The sequence below is a fragment of the Macrosteles quadrilineatus genome, unplaced genomic scaffold (assembly GCF_028750875.1).
Source record: "Macrosteles quadrilineatus isolate MER2022 unplaced genomic scaffold, UCM_ALF_1.0 Scaffold_1__1_contigs__length_201487025, whole genome shotgun sequence".
NCBI classification, from domain to species: domain Eukaryota; kingdom Metazoa; phylum Arthropoda; class Insecta; order Hemiptera; family Cicadellidae; genus Macrosteles; species Macrosteles quadrilineatus.
The window spans coordinates 467,666-495,664 of record NW_026542594.1 but is presented as its reverse complement, the minus strand read 5'-3'; the positions used below and the strand labels follow the sequence as shown (position 1 = coordinate 495,664).

The window sequence follows — 27,999 nt, the reverse complement described above, 5'->3', positions numbered from 1 at the left end:
GCATTACTCTGTACGGTTTTAATTTAATAAAACTACCTAGAGGTCGTCTAGTGAATGAAAACTCAACCAAAAATATGTAGTGTACAGACTTCTCTATTTTCACCCTGCGTTGCTAATAAAACATGTGATTGGAACAATTGATTCTTCCATTTGTTTTGATCTTCTGTTTATATTGCGTTGTTCTTTTGTCAGCATGGTAACCCATAAGCCCCATGTTAGTTTTTTAGAATTTTAAATTAATTGTTGGTGTTAATTTTTGTTGTATTTTAATTTATAGAGGTATTTTGCACATCTACAGGCAAATATCTTTCTAACAGTATGTGCAGATTTTCCCTGAAATGCACACGACCTGAGAAAAAAGGTTACAAAGAAACATGCTTGCCTATTAATATATAGATAGATAGTAATATAATAACAAAAAATATAAACAAATAACACTTTTTACATACATAAACTAATTATTTAGACAGCATTTTATACTAACACATTTTACAATATTTTAACTTCTTAACCTATCTTACACTAGAGGACTGACATTATAACATTTATAAATCTGAAAACTAAAATTCAAATATATTTATTTAAAATAATACTACAGCTTGGCCTCGCCAAGTTTGTAAAACTTGTCGACGAGGTCCAGTTCATGCACAAAAAGTAACAAACTTATTTTTATTTTATTTGTTCAAAAATGTATCTAGCACTACTAATTCCATGGCATTTTGTGTTGCAAATAGTTTTATTTGCATGAAACTTATTTTCCTTCTGAAAAGGTATTGTCGTATTTTTTTTTATCAAATCAAAAAAATTAAAAACAAATAATAATAATATTCAATTTATTCAAAAGTGATAAGTCCTTTTATTAAATTGGCCTTCAAAATGTTTTTCATCCTTTTCATGACAACCCACTCACCAATTCCTAATCATAAATTTCTTCTGTCATATATTTATTTACTTTAAGAATTTAGCTACTGTACTCATTTTGTTTTAGTACATTGTCCAGGTTTCATATTCAAATTATTCCTTATCAATCTTCCAACTCTTTTAAAATCTCCTCTAAGGTCTTATTTTTTGTTTCCGGCACTATGAAGATTACAAATAGTGTTCCGACAATTGAAAATGCTGTGAAAATGAAGAATGCACCTCCTCTCCCCACTAGCGAACTGATATCATCAAAGAAGTTTGTTATGATAAAAACACAGAAGTAGTTGAACATGCAAACTACCGAAGCCGCATATCCTGCAATCTTTCTAGGGAATACTTCTGCTAGGAACACCCAAGGTAATGGGCCATAACCGAGGGCAAATGAGATTAGGTACAGACAAACTGCAGTGATAGGAACCCATGTGACAGAGTCCATGTCGTAGCTTTTGTCTTTCATGAAGAAGAAGAGCCCAATTAGGAATGTGCAGATGGCCATCCCGATGTCAGAGACAAGCAGCAGGGGCCTGCGTCCTAGTCTGTCCACAGCAATGGACGACACGTAGGTGAAGACCAGATTCACCAGACCTGTCACTATGGTCTGGACGTTAGAGTCGAGGCTGCTGCCGGCCTCCTGAACACATACCAGCTTGGGTTACTACACTCATTATGATAAACACAACTTAAGAAATTATCATGTATTATAAAATTGTGTATCCCTTGGATCAGCAGCTTACAACGGATCCAGATATATGTAAATATTTCAACTAATATGTAAAAGTATAATATAGGCTATTGTTTTTATAAAATTGTATTTGTTTCCCAAATATTTTATAGAGTTGTTTTTCTAATGAGCTTTTATAGGATTGACACAGGCCCACTTTTATAAACGGGCAGACTGGGCATATGCCCAGGGGCGCCAGTGATGGTTGAGGTTGAGGTTGAATTTGAATAAAGCATTTTATAACTTAGTTTTCATCACCAGGGGCGAAAGTGGCTCTTTTCATCAAAAAACTATTTTCATCATACTGTGGAAATAACCTTCTCGTTGAAAAACAAATACAAAGTCGTCATCAACTTTTACATTTTTGTTGTTTGCAAACATAACTTTAGGGTTGTATAAATATTGTGTACATTTAGCATTGTTTTTATAATGCACTGGTAACATTTTGAGGTGCTTCTGAAATGTGTAAAATGTGAACTGAAAAATTTACCATATGTTTTTTTTTTTGTTCCTTATTTGAAGTTACCTGAAAACGATGATTTTACTGACTATTTTGAGAGAAAAAAATTGGCTGCTTTTCAGACAGTATGATGACAAAATATTTTCAAACTCTGTCTATTTTTTTAGAGGTGGAATGTATATCCATTTACAATCCGGTATCTGGACAATTTGTATCTAGTGTCTGGCTGAATATTAGCCACTAGTAGCTAGATACCAGATACTTGAATAAGTAAATAAAATAGTTTTTAAATTGTTACAATTTATAATGTTCTACACAACTTGAAACAACCATAATGACAAGTATACTGATTGGCCATGTAGCGCTAAACGTCTATATAGCATGCAAGCCAATCTACCCTTTATCCCTCAGTCAAAGAGACTTGTTCAGACTTGTATTACTGTATCATGAATCATAATCAATCCCTCTACCACAACCACGATCATTACATTAGGGTCATAAATTTCAGTCATCTGGTGATGGATGTCGGCATAGAATATGTGTTTCTTGTGGTATAAACCTATCACTGACCTTATCTCAAATAAGGCATGCGGAGGGAGATTCTGTAGTTTAAAAAATTTTTAAATCACAGCGAATTGTACATGTCAGATAAAGAGCTGCAAATGATGTCATTTTGTTCACAAATGATGCCAGTAAGTTGCGAGGAGCCTCATTGCGGCATACAAATAGATTTACCAATTTATACACAAAAACGGCACTTACTAAATAAAAAAAAACACCCTTTTGTTAAACTTACTTCAAACTGTATGCATAAATACTATTTAACTTTGAATAAGATAAATTTTCTTTCCAAACTATTACACATTGTTAAGGTACGGTAATTAAACTTACCTTGAAAATGATATCTGTGTAGAAGACAATGCTGTTAACTCCACAAAACTGTTGGAATAACATAAGTCCTAAACATATTACCAAACCTTTTTTGGCAGCTGTTGATGAAAATGCTTCAAAAAAGGTAACCTTTGAATCTTTGACCTGAAAGTAAATAACATTTTGTATTTTATCTTTTAAAAAATTCAATTTGATTATTTAAAAAAATTACAGTAGACCTCTTAACCGACCTTGCATTGTCCAATAATGGGATTATCCGCCGTCCCTCGTAAAATATTACAGTTTGTGAGCACTTTGGTTTAACCGCCGCTTTCTAGGACTCTCGGCACGGCATTTCCACTCTCTTGCTCAGTTAAGGGAATACGCTAAGTTCTACAGAATGTTACATGCTATAAATAAACATCCTGTCTTGTTACGCAATGGTTGCTTGCTTGTATCTTTAATTTCTACAATAAGTTCTGTAGTGTATTACAATGGATTTGGAGAACATTAATTATTAATATTACTAAGGGTATTGAAATAAGAATTTTTATTGACTATTACTATTGCCTAAGACTACAATCTATTCCACTGAAAGTCAAAGTATTTAACTTTACCGTGTTTTGTGTTTATTTGTGACATTTATATTGTCAATACTTAAAAAAAATTAGATAAGAGTGTAGTTTATTTTGTTAATAATGCACGCACGACTTCAGAATAGTGATTAAATAGTTCCAAATAAATAGCACTTAATTTTATTAAGTTAAGGGATTGCCCGTTTTAACCGACTTTTTGACTTATCCGACATTGGTCCAGTCCCATTAGGGTCAGTTTTAAAAGAGGGGTTTCTACTGTACTAGGTTCTTTAACACTGTATAGCCTGTAGGCTATTTAATATTATTAAGTAATACATTAACTATCTAACAACATTGATACTCTGTTAATATTTGTATTGGAAAACTCGCATCAACAATTAATTAAGTAAACTAAAAATCAAACGTTAAATACTATTAACGTTTTTTTTTGTTTCAATCAAAATGGATGTCATTTATATTACTTTTTGGTTTAACTGAAGGTTATAATTATTGCTGTCATTTAACCTTTAGGCCTATATCGTACCAAATAGTTCAAGCTCCTACCTCCTGTATGTTTTGTTGCATGACAGTAAAGTCGTGTTGAATGTTGTACCCACTTCCACGGAACCATTGTAGGGCTTCTTCTGCTTCCCTGTCTTTACTCTTTTCCAGATAGTAAATTGGAGATTCTGGTATAAATACCACTGATACACCACAAATTACGGGAATCAAAAGACAAAATATTGATAGTAGTTTCACGCTCACCTGCAAAGATATGTCTTATCATTAAACTAGTCCGAGGTAGAATATCAACATTGATCATTACTTCTGAACGTGGAGTGTAGGGTGGTGCGTATTGAAGTTGTGAAAATTAAGTTGCTATAGTGTGAAAATGTTGCAATTGGTACATAGGAAAAAAAAGAGAAAAAAATTTGAAATCGGAGTTCATATTCCGCGCAATTGGCAAAAACATGTAATTAAAAATTTTGCAAAAATAGAATGTTTGTAATTTTTTATTCCTACAGCCTAGCACCATTGACTAGTCAAAGCTACCACTTTTATAGTACTTTAAGATGTGAAAAACTTTAATCTATATTCAGATTGTCAATTAAGTCTTGGGACGACTTTATAACTTTTAAAACAAAAAGAGGTCTCACAACCAAATTTGGCATATCATTACTGGTAATAGTGAGCTGCATTTTTGTGTAGATGATAAATGGATGTCACCTATGGCGAGCGGCTCATAGGGAGATTTTTTAATCTGTCATTTTGAATCTTTAGGCCGGCCACACACAGAACCAGGCGGGTCGGGGCGCGACAGGGCACGACGAGACGCCTGACTTAAGCCCTGTCTTGTTGCTGTCACACACAGAATGAGGCAGGGCACGTCAAGTAAAATATTTAGCCCCCATAAACCTGAAAATTAATATAGGATTTTTTTTATTTCTGAGCCTTGAGCCGATTTAGCCAACTTTTAAATTTGACTTTATACTTGGAAGCAGAATAGAAAACAAAATTCAAAGTCATACCTCCAGAGGAGTGATTTTTGAAACCCATAAGATATGAACGTTGGCCCTCTTTTTCCTCAGTTATCAATACCAAGATAAATTATTAGTTATTCAACCACTGTAGTAATATCATCACTGCATAGTATTATCAAAGGGTGTAATATTTGGTCGTATAAACTGTTACAGTCTTGTATGTAAATTGTATCAGTTGTAAAATAATCCTTATCAAAATTAGCCCGAAAGGGAATAAATCACATGACCGCGCATGCGCAGAAGGTTCTGCCCAGCAGCGTCTTGCCTCGGGGGCATAATTTTGGAGACCTTCGCATTTTGCCTTGAGAGCGCCCGGGGGCGTCTTTTCGACGTGCCCTGCCTCGCCCGGTCCTGTGTGTGGAGCTCCATAAGCGCCCGTGCAATTCCCGTCGCACAAGACGCCTCGGGGCAAAATGCCCTGTCGCGCCCCGCCTTGCCTGGTTCTGTGTGTGGCCGGCCTTAAACAGCTGCAATTATTTACTCAGTTGTTCTTTTGAGCTCAAAATTGTGACATTGTATTCTACTACTAATAAATTACCTTTAATTTGATGTGAATATCGACTCATGTTTACGCTTAAATGATTTTCTTCCGTTTTCTAGCGGAATCGACAAGCATTGCAAATTCAATGAATCTTTGGACAGCTGTCTTTTTTACTCGATTGTCCACTTGAGGTCAGGTTTGGGGCATTGTTTTCAGTTCAGAAAGACCTTTAATTTGATGTACAGTACATATCAACCTATGCTTCCCTTTAAGATTTTCAACTTACTCCCTATGGGCCGTCCCCCATAGGTGACATCCGATCACTATGTACACAAAAAAAGTAGCTTACTATTATTACCAACAATGATAAGCCAAGTTATTGTGTGATATCTCTCTTTGTTTTAAATTTATAAAGTCGTCCTAAGAATTATTTTTGGTGTTCATGCCATTAGTATAGAGGATTTATCAGAAAACAAATATTTTTGGAAGTTAAGACCTTTCATTAGTATGTTGTTGATAGATGGGGCTTACGATTTTCTCAAAAGTTTGTGATCCTTATTAGCTTCATAAAGAAACTTTATTATATTAATATAATCTTGTATCTTTAAAACTAATATAAATTCCTATTCTAAGGCTGTATTTACCTCGAGTTTTAAAACTAAAACCAAAGTACACTTACAAGACTTCCAATTATGTAAGTGAACAAAATGCCAATATCTAACAGCAGTTGGAAGCAGACTCCTAGAGTTCCTCGAATGTTGGTCTCGGCAATCTCTCCAACGTAAAGAGGCACAACTATGCCAAACCCTCCTCCACTCATTCCTGTCAGTAGTCTGCCTATATACAGCATGGGAACCTGCAAACAATACAGAGCACAAACACTCCATTTAGAAACCAGCAAGTCCTGGTAAGTTAGCATGTTCTGATCGTAATAAAATAGAAACAAAAAACATTGCTTGAAAGGTTTGAGAAATTATTGTTCTATTATTATTGCGACTTGCGAGCATATTGTTTACTTTATTTTTATACTGAAAGCAGCAAATTTGTATGCTCAACTTGTAATCTCATACTGTGTGTAAAAAATCTGTATTTTTTAAACCGAAATAGATAGGAAATATTCTGTTTGTAGCATCGATTCTTACAAAGGTTCCGCAATTCTTTACACAAAACAAAATTTTCCACCCTTTACAGGGTAGGGGGTGACTTTTTTTTCAAATAGCAACCTCTATTGAGTGACCCCTCATTTTGAAGGGCTTGTCAAAAGAAACACAATGACGCAAACCCGAAGTGAATATCTCACCCCTAGCTAAAATGGCAGGTATTCCAAAATAGGTGCTTTTTCACATAAATCAAATTTTGGAACACCCACCATTTAGGCTAGGGATGAAATATCTACCTCGGATTTGCATCATTGCATTGTGTTTCTTTTCACAAATCCTTCAAAATGAGGGGGTTGCTATTTGAAAAAATATAAGTCGACCCCTACCCCCTACCTTGAAAGGGGTTAAAAACTTATTTTGGTGTAAAACATTGCGGAACCTTTGTTAAGAATCAATGCTACAACCAGAATATTTCTATCTATTTCGGTTTAAAAAATAAAGATTTGTTTCAATACTTGATTTACACATTGTATATTAAAAATATGCATATTAAACACATAGGTAGCTGTGTAAAGAAACTCCTCAATATACCAGCCCAGGCTATGCATTGTGGCCGTCCAAAGTTTACCGGAAGTGAGCATCAATTGGTCTCCATGGCAACAAAAATATAAAAAGTGGTTGGTTTATCATTGTTTACTGGTTCATTTTAAGATCTACATATTACGGTATCTGTTATGTTCTTATCATATTATGAAGCATTGATAAAGCAACTATCTAGTCATACATGATTACCTACTTTAACTTACATTCTGAGCCCAGGCTAAGAGGCCATAGCCAATCACAGAGGGAACACACAGGAAAATCATGGATGACTTGCGACCGATGGTGGTGACCAGCCAGCCTACTGCTGGGGCAGCTATCAGTGCTCCTAGGGGCATCAGCGAGCTGACCCAAGAGAACTGGGAGTCTGACACTGGGAACCCATACTGCTGCTCCCTTTTGATATGATACTCTGCTGTGGACGTCCAGCCTAGATTGGTACCCAGGTTTAGGGCTCCTAGGTTCGCTGAAAATATTTAACATTTTAAGAATCTGTAAAACTTGTAAGAAAATGAAAACTTTTCCTTCACTTTTGGTGAATGCGAGTATTGGTTATTTAAGAGATCATCACAACACGGCCACCAGATTAAAACCTGAAATATGTTACTGTTTTGAATTTCTTGTGGTACCGGTACCAATAATTGTTCTAGTTTATCATTTTTACTTTCTCTCCTAGTAACTTATATGGATAAAGTATTGTTTTTGTCAAAAATTTGAGTTTTGAGTGGATGTATCTGTTTTGGGTCACCCTGAACCCAAAATGTTGTTTTTGAAGTGATATTTGTCCGTGTGTGTGTGTGTGTGTGTGTGCGTGTGTTGGTGTGTGTGTGTGTCTATCTCTATGTATGGATGTGTACAGAGCTGCAGACCACACCTGTAGTCCGCGATTTTGATGAAATTTGGTATGTAGGTACTTACTACTAATCCATGATTCATCCAGGTGAATTTAAATTTTTTAAATTTAGATTTTTAATAGTTTTTTCCATAAAAACCGATAAAATAACTAAAAAATTAAATTTTCTCAAAAACAGCATGGATGCTTTTGGTAGAAATTTAGTATGTTATAGTCCTTTAAATTCTGGACAAAATGGTACTACTCTGATTCCTGTGAAAAGTATGTTTCAAAAGTTATTTTTGCTTATGTTATTTTCCCATGAAAACCCTTATTGTATGGAAAAACCAAAAATGGAAAAAACAAACTTTTACCCCATAAAACCCCCCCCATAAACCTCCGTTCCCATAGTCCGATCATGCTGGTTCTCTTTTAAATAAACGTAGGTTTACACGTTTTTACCAAATTTCATCAAAATCGGATCATTTTTGCTTGAGTTATCGCGCTAACGGACATATACAGGGTGACAAAAAAGTCTGGAAACGGTTCAATATCTTTTTAACTAAATTCGTTAGAAAATTCAAACCTTTTCACATATCAACTTATATGTATGAAAACTACTTTTTGCAATCATTGCCATTATTTGACCTTCACCAGGGGACGGCCCATGAGGAGTAGGTACATAATCTTTAATGTAAGCATAGGTTGATATGCATATGCACATAATTTTAAAGATCTGGTTAAGTGGAGTTCATTACCGGAAACCGCGTCAAAAAAGGTTCACCCGTTACAAAATGGCGGCAGTTCAAAGTTCTTGCGGAATATACCTGCAGAGGCCTTAGTATTGGTAAATACTCATAGTCATAGTCAACATTAGCAGGGAAATCTGAAACCCGGTTAAATTTGTTTTGATGATTGAATACTATTAGTCTATGAGCTAGTTGACTTTAAAATACAGTTTAAGCTCTCAAGCTAATGTTTAATACGAGTATTTGCCCATACTAAGGCCTGTGCAGGTATATTTCACAAAAACTTTGGACAGCTGCCATTTTGTAACGGATGAACCTTTTTGGACGCGGTTTCCGGCAATGAACTCCACTTGACTAACCCTTTAAAATGGTGTGCATATCAACCTATGCTTACATTAAAGATTATGTACCTACTCCTCATGGGTCGTCCCCTGGTAGAGGTAAAAAAATTACAATGCTTGGAAAAAGTAGTTTTCATACACGTAAGTTGATGTGAAAGGTTTGAATTTTATAACGGATTTAGTTTAAAAAGATATTAAACCGTTTCCAGACTTTTTTGTCACCCTGTATATATGAATTTGAATGGAGGGTGTTTTTGGCCTCTGGGGACCTCAAAACGAAAAATTAAATCGATTTTGGCCTCCCTATATGGGAAATTTGCTACAATAAAACAATGAAGGTAGTACGGTACATTGTTAAGGTTTTTTTTATTTATTTATTTTTTAAGGGAGAGGAGGGAAAATGCTTTTACGCACACAGGTAGCCAGCCTGTAGTGTGAGACTCCTGAAACTATCACAGACTTCCCTAGTAGCACAAATATATTAAATACATATGAATCAATATATTAAAAATCTATTTTATATATCTCAAGTGTGTATTACTGTCAATTTTATATAATATTTTAAATATATTAAATATATAAAAAATATGTTTTTGAATATATTAAATATTAAAAAAATATGTTCCAATAATATATTTTAGTGAATAATATTAAAATAAAAAATGTATTTAATATCACTTCCAAACATCCCATGGGGCCTAAACATAAAAACACAAAATAATAAAGATTTAGTATGAAAAGCACAATTATCAGTTGAGTAAATTGATTAAATAGTTCACAAAAACAAATTTTGAAAAAATTACTGGATACAATTTTTTCGGCTCGGATGGGTCTCGAACCTGGGTCCTTCTCCTTATGAGCCTCTTACCTTACCTCTGAACTATTTGTGACTGTTGATAGAATAAGTTTTCAAATGATGAAAGATTGGCCGTCAGTTGCAATGGTTGCAATACTTGAAATATTTTTGATACCGGTACTACAGTATAATATGATTCTGTTAATCTGTTTTGACATCAATTAGTTGAGTTAAATAGTGCTGTAGTGAATAGTGAGTGGTCTCCACAAATACAAATACAGTAAACTACAAAAACTAATTTAAATACTATGACAAATATTATGTAATTTATGGCATATGTAAATCAAATTATAATTTTTAAAACGTCATATACAACAATAATTAGTTTCTTAAAAGGTCGCCAGTCACTAGCACCCTTTTCTAGCCAATCTTTCGAGATTTCTATGATCACATTCATTGTCACATATTGCAATTAAAAAAATAAAACCCATCAACACTTTTTTTCCGTTTGACCACATGTAGCTGTTGAACATGTATACTGCCTCTTAACTATATGCTTAAATTTTTCTTTACGTGCATGATAGAGTGACACCATTCAGAGTTTGTATTATTATTTACTTAATTTTAACGCTTTCACAATAGCAATTATCATACAAAAAATGCATGTATAAATTGATGGACACTAAAAAAAACAAAAAGATGCCAATTAATTATTTGCTAATTATAATAGATTATAGGCTATATATTCTACAAATATATTATTATTTTATTATTAAAAATATCTGACGTGTTTCAAAATATATTTATAAATACTTTAAATATATAATATAGTTTGAAAAATATTTTATATATATATTTAAAATATTCTCAACACATAATTTTTTTTAATATTTAATAGGACAAATATACATATAAAATATGTATATTATAGATTCTATACTTTTTTTATTAATATATATTATGAATCTATTTTATATATTCAAAACCTATATTTAATTTATATTTTGCATTACTTTTTGGTAATATTTAAAATATATATTTGAATATATCAAACTATTATTAAAGATATATTATTTATATATTTTATTCGAAGTTCTATCAAATACAACTTTAAATATATAAAATATTTATATAATACATATTTGTGCTACTAGGGTATACTTACTAAAAAACCCCCTCTACTCTGTTGGACACAGACCTGGAATTCTTTGTCACATTACTTCAAGTCAGGCCAACATGTGACCTAAGCCCTCAGGGCTCTCACCGTTTATGGCATTTAGATAGTTAGTATTCATTGTTAAGGTAGTACTATGTAGTACTATACTATACTAGTATATTTCATCACTAGAGCATAAAATGGATCTTTTTGACCCGAGATCATAGCGAAGCCAAAGTCGGAAAATTAATGAGGGTTGAAATGACATTTTTACCCATGCAAAGAACTACCTCTATATTTTTTGTCGTATTGCATTTATTTAAGCAAACAAAGTTAGAAAACAAAAGAACCTGTCATGTAAAGATAACCTCAGCAGCTGTTTGGCAAGTGATTCAATCATATAAAAGTCGGGACCACGTAAGTTTGCAGTTGGTGGCAGCCAATCACAAGACAAGGCTAGTGCGACGTTGCCACATCGCCCGTTGACAACACTAATTAAAATATACTAAGCAATATTTTCAAATCAGCTGGTATTATTAGATTTGGCAACACCAATACCGCGCAGTTCTCTAGTTCATTCAAATCCATATGGTGAATAGGCTCCTCCCTCAACTGAAAACTTACGTGGTCCCGACTGTTTGATATACCGATATGTCAAAAAAAAAAAAAAAAACTGTTAACAAGAATGCAACAATAAGCCACAACCAATTAAAACTAGCAATATAAGGTATACTTTCGAAACATGCGATTGCATTTAAATGACTTTTAGAACTGTGTTTACAACAGCTGACTTTTACCTCCTCAGGGACTAAAAATGTGTTAAAAAGAGCTACTTCAGACCCTCAACGCATGTATTAAAAACAGCTGTTTTTGCTGCAATTAAATTAAATTTTTAGTCTGCTCTGTTTAGAATAAAATACATGTTAGTAGATAAATTAATATTATGTTAGATGAGGAATTAGTACCAACCTACAAGAGCAGCAATATACTGTGGTAGCCGTGAAGCTGCCATGTTGCCTCTACTAGATGTTGTCACTTTGATGTGCTTTGGACATTTGTAAAACTCATCTTAGCTGTCCTTTAAACTTATCACCAATATAAATGCCTGGAATCAAAGAAGACAAAACTAAGGAAAACTAGTAACTATGACACACCAAAGTTATTGGCTAGTGACTACCTTAAAGTGAACAACAAACTGCTGTCTCTTAATTAGGAGACTACCAATGAGATGTTTTAAGTTACTAATGTTGAAAGTAAGATATTTTTTTTTAAAGGATGTTTGTAGTTTTAAAGGAAGGGTACACCTTAGTACACACAATAAAATCACTGTGTTGAGGTGTTGAACCTTATTACATTTAACTTACGATCTTTTTGTTAACCATTAACTTAAAGTGTCCCTGGGGTGGAGGGGATTGTACTCATCAAGAACTTCTTCTCTTCTCTATTATAAATATGGTAATCATAAAGTGATAGGAGACAGCAGGTGCCATTCCTTAAAATATTATATGAAACTCTATAGCAAATAATTGTTCCTTTGACCTTGATATTCAGAACACATTAATAATATATTGTTATTTAGTTACAGAGAAATCGTTGGACTTATCCAAAAGTAAAATAGTTTTCTGTAGCCTACTATTTCAAATCATGACTAATACAGAATGTTGTGATTGTTCAAACCAAACCTAAAAAACAGTTGGTGAAAGTAAACATCTGCCTTTAAATTATATTTATTTGTAAAATTGTAGTCCCAAAAGCCTAACATTGGAACCCTTAACACCCTCTGAGGCGGAGCGCTTTTGACGGATCCACACCAAACATCACACAAACCATTCTTGAATAATGTTTAATAATGCCTGAAGGTTTCATTACAATATCTGTCGAGTGGTTTTCGATTCCATAGGGTATATGCATACATACTTCCTCTTTTATAGTTATAGATGTCTTCATTTTTAAAATCATTTTCATCATTCTGTTCGGAAAGCAGCAATTTTTAGTTCTCTAAATCTTCCACAAAAATATCATTTTTGGGTAAAGACGGGTTTTCCTAGCTGCGGGGTAACGGCCGCAGCTGGGTGCTGTGTTGAGCCTATGGAGTCCGCAGAAAACACACAATACACAGTGATACGTATAAGAGTGTTTTCCTAGGAATCGTTCACTGCACTCTGCCAGCGCGGTTTCAGACAGCGGGCCGCGTTGACTCATTCTAGAGGAGTCTATGTCACAGTCAGCAACGGAATAGCAAGGAGTTTGTGTTGTTGTGCAACGAGTCCACACTCCGCGAAGTCTAGGAAAACACTAGTCCGTCATTGTCTGCGGTTCGGTCTAAAAATGCATTGAACGCCGTACCCCGCTACGGTGTATACCCCGTAGCTAGGAAATCCCCCTTAACTTCAAATAAGGAACCCAAAAAACATAATATGGTAAATTCTTTGGTTCGCTAACCTCAAAACCTTGTCAGTGCAACATGAAAACTCTGCTAATCACACAAAATTTAAAGTTATGTTTTATGTTTGTAAAAAGACAACAGAAATGTAAACATTAATGACGACTTTGTATAACCTCAAATTATGTGGTCTGATTTTTTAACAATTAGAAGGTTATTTCCACGGTATATGATGAAAATAGTTGTTCATCACACGGAGCAAAAGTGTCTTTTTGGTAGTACTCAATCGTATTTCCAAGCGAGGCGCAATTATGTACTTAAATAAGCCATTTTCGCTCCTAGTGATGAAAACTACTATTAACGTTTACAAAAACTGTTGTGCAGTAAAACACAAACTTCAAGCCACATAAATAATGCATACATTTTCATTTCAATCTAATAAAACCAGCTATTCCCTTAAAAAATAGAGTGATGAATTGAAATAAATGTATTTATCTGTTCAAATGGAAACAAATCTTTGAATGTTTTCTCTATAAGGATGACATTGGAACTTTTAATGCCACTGGGGCAGGTCCTGGTGGGATTTCTTAAAAACACTTCTTATTTTACAGCCTAGAGCTTAATTATGGAACCTCTATTCCAATCCCTGAGTTGTTATGGGTTGTAGTTTTTGAGATATAATGATCAGTTATAGAGTGTGATTTTTGCCTTTTATAAGTATAGATTGGTGCTATGTTTTGAGCATGTCCAATTCCAACGCTCATATTTGTTACAAAGGAATATTTATTGGAAATATGAACTGTGCAAATTCAATGAGGAGAACATCAAATTTTAAACTTTTAATTAATAAAAAGTATGATTTATTTTGATTCAAACAAAGTTTTCTATACCGGTACATAATTTTTTTCAGCTATTAATAAAATCTACAATCTATTATCATCTATGAATAAGGACCATTTGGGGAAAATTCTGATGAATTTCTTACCTTACTTAGTGTTTTTTTCAGCATTATTCAAGCAATTATTAGACCAACCAGTGTGCGCTGCGTGCATATGAGAAGTGTTGCAAGTTATTATTTAAGACCTAGGAGGAGGTAAAGACATAGAAATGTTTTTTAAACTCTCCTTTTTAATTCAGTTTCTTTTGAATTAAAACAATTATTTTTCCATATTGTTTGCTTACTTTACCACATTGTTGTTTTACATCACAGCACTAGTGAGGTAAAGAAGTAAATTAGTAGGGACCAAAAGGAGGTTCAAGGATTGAGAGAAAATAAGTAAAATTGTAATGATTCAACTGTCAACTTATCAGCTGATAAAGACCAACTTAATTTCTTGACCCATTGACTTTGCTGGAAACACACACTTTCTTTCCTTAACCTAAAAATTGAACCTAACAATTTGCTAACCAACAGTTCCAGGAAGGTTTTTTGAAACTCAGATCTAGTGAAAAAGAAAACTTAGAAGTAAGGACTTAAACTGTTTGTAATAATCTTTGTAATATGTTAAGAGAGACTTTAATTTTGTTTGTTTTGATTTAAATTTTGTAAGAAAACTGTTCCAATATTATTACTTTTCATTTTTGCTTGGTAAATTGTAAATACCGTAGTAGATTTTCATTAGTTTTAGTATTGCATTATATATGACGCTATTTACTGTATAAACTATGTACAAAAAAATGAATAAAGAACTATGAATATGACTATGACTATGACTATACATTCAGTATTGCATTTGTCTATTTGTACCTGAAACAGCATTTATAGTAAGAATTCTACCAGCATAGTACCTATTCCCTAAGAAAATAAACCTATACAGAAAGAGTATAGGTTATAATATTTTACAAACCTTACTAACCAACGTAGTTAAAGTTAGTAGTGTAAGCAGCTTGTGTACGAAACTTGTAGAAGATTAAGGCACTTTTCGTGCCTTTTGTGTCGTAAATACTCTATATTTAAGCGATTGTTGCGTCGTAAACTATTATTTATAAGTTTAAATAAAAGTGTTAAAATGTTAAGAATTACATGTTTATTGAGCAAGGAACCAAAACCTTACCCCAATGCCAACAAATTCGATAATAGTACTGTATAATATACTGATTAGTATTATATACTGATAATAGTATAATATACTGATAATAGTATAGTATACAGATAATATGTAGTATAGGTTTAAGTTGAAAATGAACGCAGGATGAGTTGATTAAAATAAATTATGGCATTGTCCTTGGTTAGCATTGGATCATTATTAGTGATAAAAGCAGGCTGTATTCTGTATTCTTTAAAAATATAGGTCAGTAACAAGCCCATTTGTTATCTAAGAGTCTTTAACAATAAAGATTTGGCAATGGGAGCAAGAGCTGTGTAAATGAGTAACTACTTAACTGTATACTGATAAGACTTGAAAGAATCTCTTAGACTCACAGCATTTTGCTTGTCAAATTTGATGGCTCTGGCCTTGGGCTACACACTTAAGAAGATTTTTGAATGAACAGCTGACTGATTTTTCTTACAAAGAATCTATATAATTAATACGCTACACGAAAGTTTGTCGGTTGAACTCCTCCGCCATTTCCTAACCGATTTTATCCATTGACGTCTCATTGGAAAGAGCGTGTCGCGTAGATTTGCAAACTGACCTTACATTTTTTTTAAAGTCCCTTGGGCTCTGCCCCAGTGGCTTTGAAAGTTCCCATGTTATCCTTATGAAGAACATAATTGTTTACATTTTGATCAGCTGTATAATTTTATTGCTGTTATTTACTATTCAATTCAATGAAACACATTGAGTACATTTATTTACTATTTGAGTTTGTGTAAACATAACCCCCAAGACGGATCGTGTTCTGTTAGTATGGTTGTATCTTAAATTTGTGTATTTATCGTTGTTTTGTGTCGCTATGATGGATTGTGTTAGCATGATTGTAACTTAAGTTTGTGCATTTATCGTTGTTTTGTGTAGCTATAATTTGTTTATTATTTGTTAGGTTAGGTTTATTTCTTTTAAATGTCTCCGACGCAACGACAACGAAACATAGACAGGAGGTGCAATCGTGATAACGACCGCAGCTACAGAACAGTGGCGCGTAATAGGCTTAACTCATCACAGTCTGAACCTGAACCTGGACAACTTCAACTATTTGATGGTTACAAATGCGCCCTAACACTACCCCAAAACGACTTTTCGTTCTCAATTGGCCCTCTATTAATAACCTGTGTTGCCTGTACAGCAAGGCATTTTGAGAAGGAGAGAACCGTCCGGAATGCTTTAGGTTTATCAACAATAACGAAGATAAACAGGGTCTGAGTTACACAACGGTAATATTTGAATTGACTCTTTTAAACTCATTGTAAATATGACTGTTATTCAATCTTAAATAACTCCTGTAATACTTTGTAATTGCTCGAATTCGAGCAACATGTACACTAGTAAGAAATAATCCTCGTGTTGAATAAACATAAACACATTAAATATTGTTTTCTTTAAATCGATTTTATTTCCTCAGTGAAATTGGTATAGGTAACATCATATAAAATATTCATTAGGGTAGCCACTCTTTCTTACTCACAACTCTTAGAAGCAGGTCCGTGAAGTTGGCGTACCCATATTAGCGTATCCACTTTTGATCATACCAATCGTTAGTTCATCGATAGTTCCCAAATTTTTTCGTTAGTTCTCAAAAAATAAAAAAGTTATAGCCGATAATAAGTGGGTACGCTAACTTCACACTTCCGGGTTCTAACGCGTGCCGTTTTCTGATGAGAAATGTTTACATCTATATATCAATCGTTAGTTCTTCGTTAGTCCTCGATAGTTCCCAAATGTTTTCGTTAGTTCTCAAAAAATAAAAAAGTTACGAGGCTATCTGTCATGTGCTATCAGTTAATGATGCTATCTAACAAAGGGTTGAGGTAGATAACAAAACTAGGGTTTAGAAAAAATCCTATATGGCACTTAAACTTAAATATCCATACATGGACTTTTAAAACTCAAACAAAATTATCTTGTAAAATATGTTATACACTTATACCGATACCTTAAATTTTCCAGATATGATACTTTTTGCATAATATTCTTTTGCTTTGGTTAGGAAATCTAAATCCTGTGGGTGGACATAGCACTACTTAAATTTCATTATTTCTTCGGTTGTATACTTGAACATGTTTGGAAAAGTGAGTACCTACCTAATCATGAAAAATATGACATGAAAGGTAACAACTTCTTGACCTTCTCACTTTAACCCGTGTAAACAAGTTTGATGAGCTTCACTTTATTGCTATGTAGATTACGATTGATTACAATTGTAAAGATATATGTAAGCTATTCATCAAAAAACCACTTGAAACCAAACTGTAAACAAAAGATCTCCTGTCATTCAACAAAATTTAAATTTTATGAAATATCTTGTACGGTATTCATATACAGTAAAACCTCACTAACTCGACAATTTGTGGACTTGTCCTGTGGAGTTATCCAGAACATTGAAACTTATTGGGTTTTAATAAATGAATACATTGTACAGATTTACATGTAAATTTATTACTTACATGAGTATTTTATATAAATTGAGTAAATATTCTTCAAGGAAATGTCTAATATTAATGAATATTCAAAAATTAAAACTCAATTTTCTGAAAAAAAAAAATGCTTGAAAAGTTGAACCCACTGGGGGGGGGGGGGGGGGGGCAGCTGACCTTCCCTGTCAGCTGTTTACTGTCAATTTACACAGACTGTCAAATAACTGGGTGTCGAGTAAATGGGTCTTTACTAAAACCATTTTTGTTAAAAAACTGGCGACAACTTTATCATGGGCCTAGTTGTATGAGTACGGTAGTCAAAGATAATATTCGATAGCATTAAAAAGTTATAAGGAGAACTATTAATTTTTTCCAATAATGATAACAGCTATACTCCGCGCCAAAGCTGGTGGCGGCTGAGGGATTAGGACGGCCAGGTCGGTGAGCAGGTCCAACCTATATAGTCCTACCTGGCCGTCCTAATCCCTCAGCCGCCACCAGCTTTGGCGCGGAGTATAATTTGAAGTAAGCAGCATCAAAAAGCTGGCATATACAAATAACTGTCAAAGTAGGATTGTTTACAGTTATGTTTATGTTTTTAATTAAATAAATAATTTGTGATATTGTGCGAATGTTTGGATAATAATGTACTTTTTTTTATTGTTTAGGTGCAGTGGTAGAACAGTATATGACTATGGTAGATGTGTAATACTATATCATACCGTAAATATAAAGAACCAAATTTTCTCAAACCTTATCCTCCCCCATTGCAAACGCAATGCACGAGTATAACTGCAAATAAGCATTTTATACTTAGACGCTTACCCCGTTTGAAGAACGGATACCCTGCTAGTGTTATTTAAATAGGGAATACATCTGAAATTTTTAAGGAAATATATTAGTGAAAATCCTATCAGACAAATGGAAATTGGCTTAAGTTAACAGGTTTACAACGGAGGAATATTCCCATTTTAGACCCTTAAAAAATCAAATTTTTAAATTTCTTTCTAAGCCACTTAATAGTTAACTTACTGATTGTTAAAATGTAATTTTTATAACCATCCAAAGTTTAATTAAGTTGTTGTATTGTAAAGAGATAGCACTGCAAAACACATGTAATGTTCACACTTGGTATGAGGGGACTGCTGGTGTTCAAACCAGTGCTAATTATGACCAATACACATGTGTCACCGATTTGGCATACATTTGAATGTAATTCCTTTCTTTGAGGTTTTCTATCCAATTTTTGTTGATTTGTACTTAAATTAATACTTTTTCTTTGCATTTCCTTATAAGCAGGGAACAAAAAATTGTGCGAGGGATGATGCACCCTAATACGCATTTGTGTGGTTGGAAAAAATTGTACAAATTAATGGCTCTTCTACGGTTGAACACCATTTGTCTATTTATTTTCACTAAGACTTGACCAATTTATTTCAGGGACTGAAGTAGAGAATCTACATAGACCAGCCCTAGCAAGATTATACTGCTGTACTCATAGAGAATTTGTTTGAATAAGCTGTAAGTAAGTTGTTTTACTATAAAGTTCAAAATAAATTAGTTGATAACGAGATTTTAAGCTATTTGGAGGTATACATTTTCATATGAATTGGATATAATTTGTGTGTTTTTATTTTATTTTTAGTTAACCATTAAAAAAATATTGTGAAATAGTATATTTTGTACCTAGGGCCGAAAATGATGTTTTGCTGGCTCGAGATAGTTTTTAAGTTCGAGACGAAGTTGAGAACTTAATATGATCGAGAGCTGCAAAACCATTTCGGTCCGTGGTACGAACACAATTTTTCACCACACTATACACTGTTAACATTCAACACAATAATAATGCACACTAATAGTCAACAGAACTACAACTTTTAAGGTTTTGTGAAGAAATAATTTGAGGAATCAGCAAAAAAAAAAATAAATGGTTGCTAGGCAGCGGTGACAATAAAACACAATTCAATTGTGTATTTCATATGCATTCATGTTTTAAGAAATTAAGCGGACAGCTGATTTTGCGGCCCCGGGATGTAAAAACCTGCTCGGTCCCCAAAATACAGCTGGTATGGCCAGCAAAACGTAACTTTCAGCCACCAATTAACATATGTAATACTGCCAGAAACATCATAGTGTGGCGACAAAAATTGTTATTTGCCGGCGCCTCTAAACAATTTGTCTCTCTGGGCTTATTTTTAATTTTGTGCGTTTTTACGCCAATGGCATTTAGGTTTTGAAAGCAAACAGTCCAAATGCTTTTCTAGCCCAGTCAGCCTATGTAAAAAGTGGACCTGTTTGCATAGGCCCCTTCCAGTTTGGCATGACTAAAAACCTAGGGGCTCTTAGTATAATATTATGAAAACTGTATTTCACTGGATAAAGCCCACTCTGTCTATGGCTCAATTTGAAAAAGTTCTTTTAGCTAATTTCCAATGGGGATTAAGTTATTACCGTAGGTCTCATAGTAAGACCTGGACCCGTGACCATAATTTACTTTTTCCTTGTTATGTCCCTAGAGGCCAAAAACACCATCCGTTCAAATTTAATATATATGTAGCCTATATATTATACATGTCCAATTTTAATGAAATTTGGTATAAGCGTGTAAACCTTTATTTATCCAAATGAGTTCACGAGCCAGCATGATTGGACTATTGGAAAGGGGGTTAAAGGGTGATTTCATTGAGCAAAAAATGGGGTTTCCTCATTTTTGACCCTACAAATATAAAATTTTGCTATTTTTCCAAACCATATTTTGTAGATCTTAAAAAACCAATAATTTAGTATTTTATTAAATTGTTGTCATGCACTTATAACCAGTTCTTAAAAAAGCTTATAACTTTTATGGGACTTAATTCCTATTTCTAACTAAAATCTATCAAGACTCTGCAAACAGTCAAAAACAGTGTTATTGTAAGCTTAAAGTTATAAATTTATTAAGTTTATATATTTAAGTTGCTGGCCTTAACTTTTCATTGCGAGACATAATGTTTATAAGTTAACATAAGATTTAAAATTTATAATCATCAATCATATCATATTAAAGTTCATGCATATTTATGTAGCTATAACGCGGTTAAACCCGATTACAATTAAATAGTGCCAGTCCGAAATAGTTTTTAAGTTTGAGACAAAGTCGAGAACTGACATACACAGATAGATATAAAGTCAATGCCAATTATATGCTAGATATAAAGTGTAGAAAGTCAATGCCAATTTTCACCACAATAATAATGCACATTGATAGTCAACACTAAACTTTAAGGTGTTGTGTGAAGAAATAATTTGAGGAATCAGCAAAAATAATAATAAATAGTTGCTAGGCAGCGGTGACAATAAAACAATTCTATTGCAATGCTATGGCCATACTATTGTGTAATATAGAGTATAGGATATACTTAAATATATACTGATTGTGTATTTAATATGCATTCATGTTTTAAGAAAGTAAGCGGGCAGCTGATATTGCGGCCCTAGGGATGTAAAAATCTGCTCAGTCCCCAAATGACGATGACAGCTGGCTTGGCCAGCAAAACGTAACTTTCAGCCACCAATTAACATGTAAAACAGCTAAAAACATCATAGTGTGGTGAAAAGATTTACAATTTTTTTATTTCCAAAAATAAAATTTCACAAAACTCATACTATTTAGGTAGACAAGCCATTTAGGGTGTTTAATTGCTTGTCTCCAGCAATTATTAGAATTTTAGTTATTTTCACAGTGCTGTTTTATTCAATCAGTCTTTTGTTTCCCTTATTTTTCTGTGAATAAACTATGAGTTAGTTATATTATAAAGTTATATTATTATATGCTGAATATAATAATAAGAATATAATAATATAACGAAATAACAAACTATCACCGAATTTAACAGATTTTAACAATATTATTGATAAACAATGAAAAAAGTAACAATAATATACAATTGAAGCAGTGAACAGCAATGAAAAAAATAGAATGAAACACAGTTATTTTAAACTCAGATTTAGATATAAATTAACAATTTAAATCTTAAAATACAATTTATAGTCATAGAATTTGTGGGACCTACCTTCATTTTACACTGTTTTAATGTAAAATTACATTGAATAAAATCAAACTACAGTTGATTAATAAAACTGAAGCAAGCACTTCACTTATGTATGGTATCTAAGACTTAGAAACAGTTGTTAGAACTTTTAGCTAATCTTCAATGAAAGCAGTCTGTATGAGAGACTGAGTAATAAATAGGTTTAACTGATGTCAATGTCAGGTTAGCCTTGGATGCTGATATGAATATTCAGTAATAAGGTTTAAGCCAGCACTCAAAAACACAAATAGGGTTCTTTTAACAAACCAGATATTAAATTATTAATTTATTTCCGGCTTAATCCATTTACAATGACAAAGTTAGGTACTATTAGCATTTTTGCAATAATTGGCAGGTACATTACAATCAAACAGAATAAAAAAATAGCATTTGCAACATTCAAGGCATCAACATACATATTATTATTTATGTCATAGCAATAAATAGTCCAGTGTCTGTACTATAATCAGAACGTTGTTAGCTACAAAGCAACAAACTTTTCAAACATACCTTTCAAACAAACCTCAAACATAAACCTTAAAAAATCACTGTAGACTCGATCAATAAAAATATTTACCAGTCAAAGAATGGAGAGAGGTTACACTGACAAAGAGTTGTTCTCATCAAGTGATACCCCTTGTTAATGCAGGTACTTGAAAAGTTGATATAACAATGGATGACATTTTACAATGCAAGTAAAGATAAAGTTTTTTTACTAAGAGTTTGCATGGTATCTCCTTAGTCCGGAATTTAGTGTCATCCAATCAGGCAAATCAAAATTTGCTTAGTCTGCAGGTTTGCTGCGGCGGCGTATTTTTAAATTTACATACATATTAATTTTAAAACAATTTTTTACTTACCTTGTGAATATAAGGATCATCCATTGTGTTTTTATATACAATATAACTGTCATTTATTATATGACAACTTACCACTCACTATTGTAAATGAAAAGTTTCCTCAAAAATATAAAAACGTAGGTACTAACCTAACTAAAAAAAGTAAACTAATGAAGTTTTACACGTCTTCAAAACATAAACTAACCATCAATATTGAGTACGAACATTGAAAAACCGAACAAATAAGAAGCAGCAACTAACCAATTCATAATTATTAACTTACTGACTCTGTTGTTGGAATTGTAGTTTTATGCCATTCCACCTTGATAACATTTCAAGATGATAACGTGTCAGACAGATGTTTGTTTTATGATTTTAATTTCAAATGTCACTGTCACTTGTAAGTTAAGTGAAGTATTATTGTTTATTTCTTATGTATTAGGAGTTTCATAAAAACTCCAGAAGATGTCAAATACAAATAGTGGTTAGAATTACAGAAACATATCATATTTATGTAGGAACTTAAGATAAAATCAGATTACTATTACAGTTTCTGTTGGCTCAATACTATCTTGGAAGTTTCACACAAATTCTATTAGTCCCGTCAATCTGTTGTGGGACAAAAAAAGGCGTTCAAAGGAATTTTGTCTAGCAATTATGTTTTTTGAGTTGCTGAATCCAAATCTGAAGTTGTCCAACAATAATTTCTTGATCATTCTAAGATATTCCCAAAGAATTGAAAATTCTTAGCACTTTTTTCAGTTTTCGTGTTATAAGTCGAAAACTATAAAATTATAGCGAATTCTAACCCCTGTACAAAATGGAAGTTGACAAAATTTCCTTCAAAACACACTATTCACACCTGAAAATCAATTAGAAATCACCTCCGCTAGAGCACATTAAAAATTTGTTATTTTCCAACTTAAAAAAAATGCAAGCTTTTTTTTGGTCTGGTTTTTAATATTTTACTCAGCAAACACCTACCCCCTTCCACTCCATCAAGCCCCCCCCCCCTTACCTTACCCTACCACTCTCTCCCCCCAATCCCACACCGTTCACGACTCAAAAACATATATATCAGATAAAGTACCTCAGACCTTTTTTGACCACGTTGGGTTAATCTTTTTTGTATGCATTCACGATATAAACAGATGTATTATTGCTGCTGATAAAGGCTTGTTATGTTCTCTATCTCTTCTAATATTCCGAGATTTTGATGACATTTTCATTTATATTTTACCCCAACATCAACTGATGGTCCACAAACACTTCCAGACGCCCAGATGGCTTAGTCAGTGTAAAATACCTTCATAGACAAATGCCAGGTTAGTGAAGTTGACAAATATTTATATTATCAGATGCTGGATTCGTCCCAAGTTTCACACCAGTGGTGAAGTAATACATTTTTTGAACGCTCACTGCGGACTAAGAACTGAATAGAGCTCAGGATTAATAAATAGGATTCTTAGAAGAAGCAGAGAGGGAACCTTCCCACCCTCACACCCTCACCTTCACACATTTACTGTTGTCTACTGGGTGCCCAGAGAGGCGCCACTGGGATTTTGGAGGGGGCGTCGTAGGAGGGGATTTCTAAAAGGATTTTATTTTCATGTTGACTTTATTAATTAATTATGTTTTTTTATGAGTACCCCTAAAATAATTTTTTGTTGAATTCCTATGCCATATTTACACTTAATTTGGCTATTATTATTTAAATCTTTTTTCACAACAACTATATGTCTTTGTGACAGCGGGAAAACGTCAAGAAATTGTCACGACTACTGGAGGCGGTGATGATATCTTTGCTACCGCAGAAGAATGTCAAGCTACTGCCACGAACACAAGAGATGATGGTGATGTCTCTACAACCACGGAGGGATATCAAGATAATGCCGTGATCCCAAGAGATGGTGATGATTTCTTCACGACCGTGTAGGGATGTCAAGATATTGTCACAATCATAGGAGGCGATGGTGATGTATTCATAGCCGTGGAAAAAGTTAAAGATTGCGAAGATCACAGGGGGTGATGAAGATGTATATTTGCAACCGCAGTGATACGTAAGGATTTCCTAGGTCACAGGAGGCGATGATGTTCTGTGGCCTCGGAGGGATGTCAAAATCTTTGCGTTTTTGGGGAATGTTAAGATATTGTCCGTATCACAGGATGATGATGTCTTTGTGAGAGCTTGGGACCGACAATGTATTGCTGTATAAAGGGGCAGTATGAAATGGGGTGGGGTTTTGCACCTCTGACCCTGGGGGATGGGCACATGCTTTTGTCACCATAGATAACAAAAAAAAGTATAATTAGCACACACACAACATGACTTGTAGGCATATGACGTAACAAATTTCAGGTAATAAGAGTTAAAAACATAAATAAAGTTTAAAAACAAGTTTAATATAACAATGATTATAATACAAAATATCAATGATCACAAAGTTGTACTAAAGCTTTTTGACACAACTACTATTTAAAACCAGTTTAATTTTGGAAATATGATAGGTACTAATTATTTATTGTTTATAGAAATTTGGATTCCTGTTTGAACATTGTGGTTGAACATGGTACGTTCCTATTTGGCTTATCTTTTTAGAGGTTTTTGTAACAATTATAATTGTTACTCTTAATTTAAAAAAATTTAAAAAAAACTGTAAATCCATTTTAAATCTGATCTAGTATTTGTTTATAAACTATATAGTTTAAGAAATGAATTTATCAATTATTATTGTCACGATGGAGCATAATGGCTTGATCCTTAACTAGACAAGCATATAAGTATTTAAATGCCAGACAAATGCAGTGCAGTAGGCCTATCTACTTTTTAAAATGTCTATTGAAAACTTTCAACATTTTTACCTTGTTAAAAACGACTTTAATATTCCAAAACTTACTTTAAACTGGTTTTGTCTTACAATTTAAACACCTTAACAAATCTTAAACTACCGTATCTTAGTAAATATCAACACTTAATGCTAAATTACAATTAATTGTAACATCTATGCTCTATTTACAGTTTAATAAATTACCTATTTAAAATTATAAAGAATTGGTATTGCACCTAGAGAGATTGTTAAATCAAATAGTTAAAAGTTAGGAATTAAAAACATTTGTTTACCACTTGTAAGGAAAGATGAAATTACAAGTAAACACCTTCATGCAACATGACATAGGATATGTACAATGATGCGACAGAAAAGTAAATGCTTGCCAGTTATTTATGAATGATTGTGAGTAATGTTTATTAAATCACAGCCTAGACACGATTATTCTCAATTCATGACTGGAATATGAATATTCGTGCAATATTTAATGTTATAATGAAGACTAGGGAAATACTCTAGAAATTTCTTTAGAAACAAAATCATAAAGTAAACAAAAATAATCAAATCATTCACTTACACCATTTATAAGTTTGAAACTCCTACTAATCCTTCATAGGTGCAAACTTAATTTGTTATACACCTTTTGCTAGTATTCAAGCGATAAAACCCGAGTGAAAATAGAAAACTATTTACTGAAATAGGAATGTGTTTGATCATACAAATAGATAACTGATTTTTAGTTTATGTTGAACCTCCGAGCAAAATCTGTACTTCTTCCAAAGTTTTCCCTTTGGTTTCTGGCACAATAAAATATACAAATGCTGTTCCAATACCCGATATGACCGTGAACAGCCAGAACGATCCATAAGCTCCGATGGCCGCACTGACGTCTCCGAAGAATCTGGTAACTAAGAACACACAGATCCAGTTGAAACAGCAGCAGACAGAAGACGCATAACCAGAGATCTGGCGTGGGAGCACCTCACTGATGAACATCCAGGGGATGGGACCAAACCCGAGGGAAAAGACAATCATGAAGGCACACACAGACAGTATGGGAAGCCAGCTGATGGAGGCAGTGTCAAACTCCGTCTTGTTCTTGAGGTAGAAGTAAACACCGAGGAAGAAAGTACAAATGGCCATGACAAAGTCAGAGAGCAGTAGTAGTGGTCTTCGACCCATCCTATCCACCACCAGGGTAGATATGTAGGTGAACACGACGGCCACAACACCCACAATGATGGTCTGTATGTTGGGGTCCATCGTGCTGCCAGCATCCTGTTAGCAACACACAGTGTCCACAAAAGATTAGTACAGTTTCATACATTAGCCATACACTGTTATTTTTCAACAAAGGATGTATTGTACCTGTGTTGGTTGTATCGGCCATATTCTAAAGTGTATTTTCACTAATATGCCGAGTTTGTACTTGTGAATAGATATTGTGTCCTAAATTGAAAATTTAACTAGTATACAATGCAGTTTACAATGAGTTGGGCAAAATACTTTATTTCACGTTTTCCCGACATCACCCTTCGTAATTAAATCTTTTAGAGTAAATAAAGGACATCGTCTACCAAACAAAAACATCTGTAATATTTGAAGTAAAGCAGTACCCTTCCACTAAGTCACAGGCTTTGACTATTAATACAACTAGACATTTCATCCCCATGTTAAAGTTGTCACCAGTTTTTAAAATTAAATTTGTCGTAGTTGATGTGAGCCACTGACAGATTGTGCTGATCTAAATGACCAATTTATCTCTAATACACAATGTTTTTACCAAGTCAAACTTATGGAACAACTTATTATGAGCTATAGCAACTGTTATAACCCATCAATTTTGTCAGCAACAAAAAATAAGGTAGAAAATAGAATTTTAGACATAGACACTATAGCGCATAATGTGACTGGCTCACACAACTGCATTCTTTTTTAATAAAAGCTTGGCGACAGCTGGTCCATATAGATGGGATGTCTACTTCAGTATCCAATAGTCAATGGCCACAGGTCTCACAGAGAAGTAAGGAACCGAGAATACACTGCATATGGGGGCACTTAAGTGGTGTTTGGCATTAGTACTTGTTTCTAGGGCAAAGTCCTGCACTGTCCCCCACATGTACTACAACACTCACAGTGGAGGATGACCCTGAGCCCTGTGTTACAGGAATTTGCACACAGTGCTCACCGTTCCAGCTCTTCCTTGCTGGTCACCAGGTA

The 27,999-nt window shown here is 33.7% G+C and overlaps 2 protein-coding genes across 6 annotated transcripts in view; both read right to left on the bottom strand.

The window, feature by feature from the left end:
- Positions 1-385: 385 nt before the first annotated feature.
- On the bottom strand, positions 386-23,255 carry LOC128986719 (facilitated trehalose transporter Tret1-2 homolog). Of its 5 annotated transcripts, none has more exons than XM_054407576.1 (7): positions 23,235-23,255; positions 12,113-12,248; positions 7,476-7,735; positions 6,249-6,425; positions 4,112-4,312; positions 2,994-3,137; positions 386-1,552 (listed from the first exon to the last, which is right to left on the bottom strand). In XM_054407576.1, the coding sequence occupies exons 2-7, from the start codon at positions 12,153-12,155 to the stop codon at positions 1,025-1,027; spliced, it is 1,353 nt and encodes a 450-aa protein (XP_054263551.1). In that variant the 5' UTR covers positions 12,156-12,248; positions 23,235-23,255; the 3' UTR covers positions 386-1,024. The 5 variants fall into 5 exon arrangements, with proteins under 5 accessions (XP_054263551.1, XP_054263229.1, XP_054263389.1 ...); XM_054407254.1 differs by lacking the exon at positions 23,235-23,255 and adding an exon at positions 22,973-23,092; XM_054407414.1 differs by lacking the exon at positions 23,235-23,255 and adding an exon at positions 22,690-22,776.
- A 2,078-nt stretch (positions 23,256-25,333) lies between these two features.
- LOC128982404 (facilitated trehalose transporter Tret1-like) overlaps positions 25,334-27,999 on the bottom strand; it is a 42,792-nt gene continuing 40,126 nt past the window's right edge. The window contains exon 7 of the mRNA XM_054401365.1: positions 25,334-27,057. Coding sequence (XP_054257340.1) covers positions 26,521-27,057 — 537 coding nt within the window. The 3' untranslated portion in view covers positions 25,334-26,520. The remainder of the gene's footprint in view (positions 27,058-27,999) is intronic.